Source organism: Camelina sativa, chromosome 15 (assembly GCF_000633955.1).
Source record: "Camelina sativa cultivar DH55 chromosome 15, Cs, whole genome shotgun sequence".
Lineage (NCBI taxonomy): Eukaryota > Viridiplantae > Streptophyta > Magnoliopsida > Brassicales > Brassicaceae > Camelina > Camelina sativa.
Window position 1 is genome coordinate 24,535,358 of NC_025699.1, and position 11,303 is coordinate 24,546,660.

An 11,303-nucleotide genomic window follows, 5' to 3' on the forward strand; every position below is an offset into this window, starting at 1 on the left:
GTCAAATCGGAGTTTGCTTTTAAAAGATTAATTTCCTCGAAAGTATATATTTAGGCTGTGATTGGTGAACACCAAAAAGCGGATTTCAATGCGTTTTTTTGAAAACCGCACTATTAACACCAATCAATACTTTTCATATAATTTGCGTTTTTACAAAAAAAAAAAAAAAACCAGATGCGGTTTTATCCATTGGATAATAGTCTTAGACCGCTTTTCCAAACAAACACATCATTTATCCAGCGGTTTTTTAAAAAAACGCCAATACATCATTTTTTATAAATACTTTACTTATTATAATAATAACTAAATATAAGGGACACACTCCTGGTTTCACCGCAAGGGATACGCACGGTTATTATCCCAATAGTTCACCCATGGCTTCTAGCTCTTTGAACAGCGTACTAGTAATTCCTATGGCTTTTTAATTTTTTTTTTTTTTTTTTATAACATCTCTCTTTAAACCCCCTAAGTTTTGTACTTCAAACTTCCCTTTTGGTAATATATTAAGAGGGAAAAATGCTAAAAAAAACCCGAAGTTATTTTTATTTGGACGTTTAATACCCAATGGTTTTGGATTGGAATAAAAATACATCAAATAATAAAAACATGTCATTTAAAACCCAAAATAATAAGTGTTGTTATTTTCATATCCACGATTTTTTAACAAAATCAAAATTCCAATTTTACCCTAGTAATCTAATTAATTATTAATTTTTAAAAAAAAATTCTCGGTTTTTTGTTAACCATGTCAAACCAGAAATTAACCCGGTTATCTCTCTTCTTCTTTCTCCTCTCTCTAATTCTTATTTTGCTCAAGACAAAGTAAGAATCTGTTTCTCTCTTCTCGATCTCCTCTCATCTCCCCTCCCTACGAACTCCTTCTTCCAATCGGTCTCATCTCTCTCCATCTCATACCCATCTCTCTCCCACAAATCTGCTTTCTTCTACGAAGCTTTCAACGCCGACATCGCCATCAACAATACCGCAGCCAAAAACACAAGAATCTGCCAAGAACCATAAACATAAACGCAAGAATAGTTTCTGTGTTTCTGTGTTTGGATGTGTTTATTACAAGGAGTTGAAACTGACCCGAGTTTGAATCGAATGAAACTGTTGAAACTTACCGTTCGTTGTTGCTTTGAATCTAACTCCGGCTTTGTGGAGATCTGAGACTGATGGGATTGCAAGCTCTTCTACAAGAGGAGGCTTTTCGATATCCGGATCCAAAACCGATGTTGCTATTGTTGCTGCCTCGTGTTCTTGTCTTGTGACGAGATAATCAGCTGAAAGTTTCAGAGCCATGAAGCCAGGAAGATTTGATATGATTCTCCACTGGAATCTCAAGATTAGATCCACAGTTTGAGACGCGAAAACCCATTTGAATTGATGCTTAATCTCTCTCAGAAACATGATTGCTCTGTTTCCGCCATTGTCGTTTACTCTGTCTTCTTCTTCCTCGAGTTCTTCTTCGATTCTCGGAAATACAAAAAATCTAAGATATGATTACACTCATGAAACTGAGCCTTTAAAATCTCATCATCTTCACCGATCAATCTGATCAAAGACGGCATCTCTTCAATCAACTGCGGTGGTGGGTTTTCGAATCAATCATGGTTTTTGGGTATGATCCGATTAAAGAGGAGAAAGAAGAGAGATAGCCGGGTTAATTTCTGGTTTGACTTGGTTAACAGAAAACCGAGAATTTTTATATTAAAAATTAATAATTAATTAGATAACCAGGGTAAAATTGGAATTTCGATTTTGTTAAAAAATCGTGGGTATGAAAATAACAATATTTATTATTTTAGGTTTTAAATGACACATTTTTATTATTTGATGTATTTTTATTCCAATCCAAAACCATTGGGTATTAAACGTCCAAATAAAAATAACTTCGGGTTTTTTAGTACTTTTTTCTTTTTTTTCATTCAAGTATCCATAATTATTTAAAAATATTTTTCTTAGTACATGGAGTATATTATGTATTGTAAGAAAAGTTTGATTTAATCATATTTACTAATTTATTCATACAAATAGTATTATAGTAGACAAAATATACAAATCCAAGTAAAATATAATTTCTTGAGTAACACATCCAAACAGTCATTTAAATAATCTATAAGAAATTTTTATTAGAGTTATTAGGTTTTATACAATTATGTTTACTTATGTAAAATATATATTTTGTACAAAATCTATGAAAAATAAATTACAATTATACACTATATTAAATATATATACAAAAATAAAATATTTATTTATTAATACAAAATAAATTAAAATATATAAGTATAATAGGTATTTATAAAAAAAATATGAAATCTGCACTGCAAATATATTTTTGTAACATCCGCGAACCAATTTTTAAGGTTTTGGTGTGGGTGTCGATCGACACCCTTGGTGTATCGATCGACACCATGTTTTCTGGTTTGGTCCGGTTCGTTTTAATTGCTGTTTGGTTCGGTTTGGTTCAAGGAAAATGCCTAAATCGTGTTATAAGTGGAGAAGCGACAAATTAAAGTTTTTAGGATGTCTTGTCGCCGTTTTCAGAGATAGAGAGAGAGGAGAGAGCCTATTGTGGTGTGAAGGAGATTAAAGGAGAAAGATCAGAATCGTTAGGGTTTGGGAGGAAACAGTTTCGGCATATCAAATCGTTCTCAAAGGTAATGAAATTTGGTAGGTTTATTCCCAAGTCTTTCATCGTCATTCGCCTTTTTACAGAAGTAGATTTGGATTTAAACTCGATGAGTTATTGGCAGTTTCGTGAGACACGTTTTCTCAGACGCGAGTTGGGACCATCGGAGATTGTAACTGAGATCGTGGTCTCGTGTGGTGCCTGATCGTGCTGAAATTTTGTGGGAAGCTTCGTGACGTCTAGGGGTAGCTTTTCACCGGAGCGATTTGATAGTTAACGGTTGGTTTTTATTTTAGGGTTTCGTCTTTGAGACTGTTCTTTTCTGATGTTTCTGTCCAGTTTTGTTATAAGTCGTTTTTGGTTGTGTGGCTTGTTGTAGGGCGTTTCTGGGCTGTTTCAGACGTTAGGAGGGTCTCAACTGGTTGTATTGGTTGTTATAATCAGTTGATAAGGTGAGTGCATGACCATGGCTTATCTAAGCCTGAGAATCCTTTGTTGTTCTTGCTTGATTGGTGGTGCTTTGTGGTGTTGTTCTTGCTTGATTGGTTGTGTTAGTGGTGTTGTTCTTGCTTGTGGTGGTTGTGTTATGGTTCTTATAGGTTCCTGAAGGTTTTGGGTGAGGTTGGAACGGATTGGAGATGATTGGAAACGGAGGTTCGTCGTTCGGATTCGTGCAGTTCGCGTCTGCGAAGGGAGTGTCGATCGACACCAGTTAGGTGTCGGTCGACACCATGTTTGGTCAGTGTCGATCGACACCTCTCTGGTGTCGGTCGACACCAAGTTGCTTGTTTCGTGATTTTTCCTGGTTTGTTGTGTTTGGTTGTCATTTGTTAAGCATTGGAATCTCAGTTGCTTGTGTGTATAGCCCAGTAGATGGGAGGATTGCCTCACTAAGTATTTGTGATAATACTTACGCATCTCAATTGTTGTTTGTGGTGTGCAGGTTTGTGACGTGGAATCATGGCAATGAGGAGGAGGATGATCTAGGGTCTCGTTTGTGTGTTATTGGATTTGTTGGTTATGTTGTTGGAACCTTGGTTAGTGTTATGTTAGGTTGCCGGATAGAATGGTTAGGAATGTTATTGTATTGATGATGTTGTTGGTTTTGTATTATTGGTATGTTTCCGCTGTGCTTAATGTTATTGCTGGTTTAATGTTGAGTTGTGGTTTGGGTTGGTTAATTAAGTAGTATGGGATGCTTAATTATACATTGTATTTAATTGTTAAAAAAAAAAAGGGGTCCGGGTGTTTCATTTTGGTATCAGAGCCTTTACGGTTCTAGGATGGTTAAATGGATGGTTAGAGCGGTTAGGAATTTAATTGGGTGAATTATTTTCCTTTTGCTTGATGCATGATGTTGTGTGATGGAATTGATTATGAGTAGTTAGTAATTTTTTTTGCGGTATTGAGTCCTAGTATCATCCTCTTCGAGCCTTCAATGAGATTCCACGGTAAGATATTGTTATGTTTCTTTGTGTGGTATTGATTTGTTTTCTGCTTGTTAGCCTCTGTTCTTGGAAGATCAGTGGTTAAGGTGTTTGAGTAGTTGGTCGTGGACGGGGACGTGGTCGTGGTCATTGTCGGGCGGGTCCCGAGGCCAGCGAGTGTGTGGTCCAGAGTTCCACGAGGAGGTACGTCAGAGGGTCGCAAGCGTATCAGGAGGGACCAGAGGGGATTAGCCGGTGAGCGTGCCGGGGGTGCTGGGAACCCAGGTGTGGGGTTGCAGCAGGTGGAGCCCAGGGTCGAGATGATCGCTTGGCGGATCTGTTGGCGTGCTGTTGGAGCGGTTACCGAGAGGGGTACCAGTGTAGGCTCCAGTTGTGCCGCATGTGGCGGGGTGCAGTCGAGGGCTGCGGATGTTGAGGACTTTCCAACTTACGTTAAGAGGATGGAGCGGTTGTAGATGACCGGTATGAGATTATTCTCAAGAGGTATCGGGCCTAGAGAGGCGGATATGTGGACATATGCAGTTGGAGCAGATATTTCTCTGCTTGGTGGTTAATCCAGTTGGATATTATAAGTTGAGTGGGCAGGTGTAACATTGCAATGTTATACTCGGATCACAGGAGGTAGTTGTGTCGAGAGATGTTTATAGTCGTTAAGGATTGTTGCTCCTGAGGGGATGGTGATTCCCCTGAATACCGATAGCTCGAGGGGCTGAGGGCTCCGAGAGTGGCAGAGGGGATGTTGTTCTCCTGAGGGGATGAGTAGTTCCCCTGATACCGAGATCTTGAGGATTGTGGTCCAAGAGTGAGACGGTATAACTCGAAGACGCTGGTCTGAGAGTGAGATCGGTATGACTCGAAGGTTGCGACCTAAGAGTGGAAGAGTTGGGAGCAAGCAATTCCTAGGACGTGAGTATAAACATAACGATTGAATGTAGACCTTGAGAGATTGACGGTGGTTTAATCTCGGGTTTTGAATGTGTTGACTTTTGGGACAAGGTTTTATGACCATAGCGTTTATGAATGTTTGGCTGTGTGCCAGGATTGTGAGGCCAGTGGTGCCGGAGTCCCAGGAAGGGGAGTTACTNAAGCTATTTCTGGAATAATTTATCTTGGGAAAGTTTCCCTAAGTGGCAAGTTACTAGAGGTTCTTGGACGAACGAGAGGGTTGATATTTAAGTGGCGGCGAGTTGATGTCGGCATACTTGAGTATTTGTTTAGTTGAGCTGAGGAAGCAACTAGAGGATTTATGGAGCAAGGGATTTATACGTTCTAGTGTATCACCGTGGAGAGCCCTGGTGTTATTTATTAAGAAGAAGGATGGGAGTTTCCGCTTGTGCATTGACTAATGGGGTTTGAACCGGGTCACTGTCAAGAACAAGTACCCTCTTCCCAGGATTGATGAGTTGTTGAATCAGCTGGGAGGTGCTACTCGGTTCTCTAAGGTAGATCTGGCGTTGGGTTATCATCAGATACCGATAGATGAGGCAGATGTGACGAAGACTGCTTTCAGGACGAGCTATGGGCACTATGAGTTTGTGGTGATGCCTTTCGGATTGACTAACGCGCCAGCAGCGTTTATGAGATTGATGAACAGTGTGTTTCAGGAGTTTTTGGATGTATCTATCATCATTTTCATCGACAATATCCTGGTTTATTCTAAGAGTCCTGAGGAGTATGCAGTGTTTTTGAGGGCAGTTATGGAGAAGCTGCGGCAGCAGAAGTTGTTTGCTAAGTGGAGCAAGTACAGTTTTTAACAGCGTGAGATGGGCTTTCTGGGTCACATTGTTTCTGCATAGTGAGTTCCTGTAGATCCGGAGAAGATTCAGGCTATCAGGGATTGGCCTAGACAACAGAATGTCACTAAGATCAAGAGTTTCCTTGGTTTGACAGGTTACTACAGGACCATGAGATGTAGTCTCTGGTAGAAGAGGATAGTGCGTTGAGCTTGTGCGTGGTTTCTCGAGAACCATTGGGTTAGGAGGCGGCTTATGGAGCGGATCTTCTGAGCAGGGTGTGGTTGGCTCAGGAGAAGGATTTGGGGCTGGTGAATGTCTCTAAGGATGTTGATTCAGAGTATCAGGTCTCAACTAATGGTACTATCTTGGTGCACGGTCGGATTTGTGTGCCCAAGGATGAGGATTTGAGATAGGAGATCTTGAGGGAGGCTCATGCGAGCATGTTTTTCTATTCATCCAGGAGCGACTAAGATGTACCGTGACCTCAAGAGGTATTATCATTAGGTCGGGATGAAGAAGGTTGTAGCTAGTTGGGTCGCGAGGTGCGACGTGTGTCAGCTGGTGAAGGCTGAGCATCAGGTTCCAAGCGGATTACTAAAGAGTCTACCCATTTCAGAGTGGAAGTGGGATATGATCACGATGGATTTTGTGGTAGGATTGCCAGTGTCACGAACTTTTGATGTTATTTGGGTCATTGTGGACCGGTTGACTAAGTCAGCATATTTTCTATCCATTAAGAAGATTGATGGAGCAGCGGTCTTGGCTAAGAAGTATGTGAGAGAGATAGTCAGATTGCATGGGGTGCCAGCGAGCATTGTGTTTGACAGGGATTCTAAGTTCACTTCGGTGTTCTGGAAGGTATTTCAGGCAGAGATGGGCACTAAGGTGCATATGAGTACAGCTTATCATCCCCAGACAGATGGACAGTCTGAGAGGACGATCCAGACGCTGGAGGATTTGTGTGTTGGATTGGGGTGGCCATTGGGCAGATCACCTGAACCTGGTAGAGTTTGCTTACAACAACAGTTATCAGGCAAGTATTAAGATGGCTCCTTATAAGGCTTTGTATGGGAGACCATGTCGTACACCGTTATGTTGGACTCAGGTGGGGGAGAGGAGCATATATGGTGCGGATTTTGTTCAGGAGACCTCAGAGAAGATTCGGGTTCTGAGGCTGAACATGAGGGAGGCTCAGGATCGGCAGAAGAGCTATGCTGATAAGAGGAGAAAGGATCTTGAGTTTCAGGTTGACGATAGAGTGTACCTCAAGATGGCTATGTTGCGGGGTCCGAACAGGTCATTGTCAGAGACTAAGTTGAGTCCGAGGTACATGGGTCCGTGCAGAGTGGTTGAGCGGGTGGGACCAGTGGCATATCGGCTGGAGTTGCCTGAGGTTATGCGTGCGTTCCACAAGGTATTTCATGTGTCGATGCTGAGGAAGTGTCTTCACGAGGGTGACCGGCTGTTGCCTAAGATTCCTGAGGATCTTCAGCCCAACATGACGTTGGAGGCGAGACCGTTGAGGGTACTCGGGAGGAGAGTCAAGGAACTTCGGAAGAAGAAGATTCCTTTGATGAGAGTCCTGTAGGACTGTGATGGAGTAGAGGAGCAGACTTGGGAGCCTGAGGCGAGGATGAAGGCAAGGTTTAAGAAGTGGTTTGAGAAGCAGGCCGCGACTTGAGCTTGTCTAGCCGGGTCTGAGTTGTAGTCCGTGGCTGGAGCGGGTACGGAGTATTCCAGCCCATCTCTCTTGATACTTGGTCGCTTAGGGGTGGTTGGTTGTGCGACTCAGTACTAAGATGAGGTGGTGCTCGGAATGCGGGTTGATGGATTGGATCGTTGTATCTTATTGTTTCTGTTGTATTTTCGTTGAAGTTGTAATGATTATGACATTTTGAGATTAATAAGATGAGTATTTTTCTTTATGTTTGACTGTTGTCGTCATGGGAAAAAGAGAAATAGCTCGGGTTTCTATTTTTGGAAGTTTCCATAAATAGAAAGTTTCCACAAAAGGAAAGTTTCCAGAATTAGAAGTTTTCAAAAGGGGAATTTTTGTGGGAAGTTTTGAGGTAGATCTAGCCGGGAGATACTCGATGGCATCAGGTTTGTTTTGCTCAAGGCCGTGTGGGCCCAACTCATGTGATACCGATAGCTCGATGGACTTTGTGGCCAGAGAGTGGGAGTGGTATGAGGCTTCGGATGACGATCCGAGAGCGTGCTTGAGGGTGACGACCCAAGAGCGGGATATTTGAGACTCCCTGGATACCGTAGCTGTGAGCCGCGGCTTGGCAGTGAGCCGGTATGTCTCGAGGGTTGCGACCCGAGAGCGGGGGGAGTGTGTGTGAGTGACTTCCTGGATGCCGTAGCTTAAGGCGGTTGGCCTGATAGCGAGCCGGCATGATTCGTTGGTTGCGACCACGGACGGGGGAAGCACTGAGTTGTGAGCAAATAGTGTTTATGATGCGAGTATATTGGCTAGAGGGAGACCTCGAGGGTCAGTCGGAGGTGTGCGGGCTGTTGCGACAGTGGCATGGGAAACCTTGGCTGACGGTATTTAGTCCGGTCGGGGACGTGCGGGCCGTGTTGACGGTGGCATGGAGGTCCTTGACAGTTGGACGGTTTTGCAGGATTCAAGGACGAATCCTTGTTGGTGGGAGAGAATTGTAAGATCCGCGAACCAATTTTTAAGGTTTTGGTGTGGGTGTCGATCGACACCCTTGGTGTATCGATCGACACCATGTTTTCTGGTTTGGTCCGGTTCGTTTTAATTGCTGTTTGGTTCGGTTTGGTTCAAGGAAAATCCCTAAATCGTGTTATAAGTGGAGAAGCGACAAATTAAAGTTTTTAGGATGTCTTGTCGCCGTTTTCAGAGATAGAGAGAGAGGAGAGAGCCTATTGTGGTGTGAAGGAGATTAAAGGAGAAAGATCAGAATCGTTAGGGTTTGGGAGGAAACAGTTTCGGCATATCAAATCGTTCTCAAAGGTAATGAAATTTGGTAGGTTTATTCCCAAGTCTTTCATCGTCATTCGCCTTTTTACAGAAGTAGATTTGGATTTAAACTCGATGAGTTATTGGCAGTTTCGTGAGACACGTTTTCTCAGACGCGAGTTGGGACCATCGGAGATTGTAACTGAGATCGTGGTCTCGTGTGGTGCCTGATCGTGCTGAAATTTTGTGGGAAGCTTCGTGACGTCTAGGGGTAGCTTTTCACCGGAGCGATTTGATAGTTAACGGTTGGTTTTTATTTTAGGGTTTCGTCTTTGAGACTGTTCTTTTCTGATGTTTCTGTCCAGTTTTGTTATAAGTCGTTTTTGGTTGTGTGGCTTGTTGTAGGGCGTTTCTGGGCTGTTTCAGACGTTAGGAGGGTCTCAACTGGTTGTATTGGTTGTTATAATCAGTTGATAAGGTGAGTGCATGACCATGGCTTATCTAAGCCTGAGAATCCTTTGTTGTTCTTGCTTGATTGGTGGTGCTTTGTGGTGTTGTTCTTGCTTGATTGGTTGTGTTAGTGGTGTTGTTCTTGCTTGTGGTGGTTGTGTTATGGTTCTTATAGGTTCCTGAAGGTTTTGGGTGAGGTTGGAACGGATTGGAGATGATTGGAAACGGAGGTTCGTCGTTCGGATTCGTGCAGTTCGCGTCTGCGAAGGGAGTGTCGATCGACACCAATTAGGTGTCGGTCGACACCATGTTTGATCAGTGTCGATCGACACCTCTCTGGTGTCGGTCGACACCAAGTTGCTTGTTTCGTGATTTTTCCTGGTTTGTTGTGTTTGGTTGTCATTTGTTAAGCATTGGAATCTCAGTTGCTTGTGTGTATAGCCCAGTAGATGGGAGGATTGCCTCACTAAGTATTTGTGATAATACTTACGCATCTCAATTGTTGTTTGTGGTGTGCAGGTTTGTGACGTGGAATCATGGCAATGAGGAGGAGGATGATCTAGGGTCTCGTTTGTGTGTTATTGGATTTGTTGGTTATGTTGTTGGAACCTTGGTTAGTGTTATGTTAGGTTGCCGGATAGAATGGTTAGGAATGTTATTGTATTGATGATGTTGTTGGTTTTGTATTATTGGTATGTTTCCGCTGTGCTTAATGTTATTGCTGGTTTAATGTTGAGTTGTGGTTTGGGTTGGTTAATTAAGTAGTATGGGATGCTTAATTATACATTGTATTTAATTGTTAAAAAAAAAAAAAAGGGGTCGGGTTGTTTCAATTTTCACCAATCGAACATTGTTTTGTACCGCTTATTTTCTATAAACCGCACTTGTCCCGCAAATATATTTGTCCTGCACGTACCGCAGTTCAACCGTACCGTACTATCAAATCGGTTGTCCCGCACTATCAAATCCGCTGTTACCATTCGGACCCTTAAGCATGTCTGAAGATATACATCCGCTAGTTTGATTTGACAGGTAACAGCGTTAGATCAATTGTTCAACAAAATAAATGAGGGTATATCTTCTTATAGCAGTTTCCATTCTTTTTGTTGAACAATTGTTCTAAGCTGAATAATTGGATGGAATAAACTCTTAGCAGTTTTCATTCGAATAGGCCAAAATTACGAAATTAGATTTTTCCACCAAAGATTTTAAAATTTATACCTTACAAAAACCTTGTAAACTCTTTTAAAAATCTTATAAAAACCTTGTAAATGCTTTTACAAGGTTTTTAAAAGGGTTTTAAAATATTTTTAAAAAGTTGTTTTATAAGGCATTTACAAATTTTTTATAAGACTTTTAGAAATTTTATAAAAATCTTTTAAAAGCCTTATAAATAAATTTAAATCGTTTAAAACCTTTTAAAAACATTGTAAATTTTTTTTTGTCAAAAATAAAAAAACATTTTGGCGGAAAATTTTTTTAGAACTTTTTTGGCGGGAAAATATGTCGGAAATTTTGGTGGCCGGAAAATTTTTTTTTTCATTTTATTGATTAAAATATTTTTCATGTAAAAGTAAAATAGTCATTAAAAATAAAAGAGGACAAAAATGAAAATAGCCAAAAAGAAGGTATTTTTGAAAATGAGTATATCAAAAAAGTTATTTTTAACAAATTACTTTTTTTTTTCTGAACTCAATTATAGTTAATTGAACAATTGCTTAATCTATAATTGCTATTCTATTTTGTGAAGTGTCTTTCTGAACATAATTACTATTCTATTTTGAAGACATAAATTAACATGTTGTTAGTATTTTGGTTTTTTTTACTTATTTTTACTTATGTTTTATTTATATTTTATATAGATTTTGCTTATTTTTTTGTTAATTTTTTTTTTCATATTAAACATATATATAAACTAAACATATATGTAAAAATGTGAACTTTTCATATTGGATCATGGGGTTATGTATTTATTAAACCGTTTTAGATTTGTTATCATTTTAGCAGTAAATATAATATAATAAATTGATTATAATATCTTGCATTTTAAATATAACTTCTTTTTTTTTTTTTTTTTTTTTTTTTTTTTTTTTTTTTTTTTTTTT

The 11,303-nt window shown here is 40.4% G+C and overlaps 1 protein-coding gene across 1 annotated transcript; it reads right to left on the bottom strand.

Moving 5' to 3' along the window:
- LOC104747448 (putative UPF0481 protein At3g02645) lies at window positions 657–1,769 on the bottom strand. The gene is made up of 2 exons (XM_010469081.1): window positions 1,125–1,769; window positions 657–1,004 (listed from the first exon to the last, which is right to left on the bottom strand). The coding sequence occupies exons 1-2, from the start codon at window positions 1,408–1,410 to the stop codon at window positions 910–912; spliced, it is 381 nt and encodes a 126-aa protein (XP_010467383.1). The 5' UTR covers window positions 1,411–1,769; the 3' UTR covers window positions 657–909.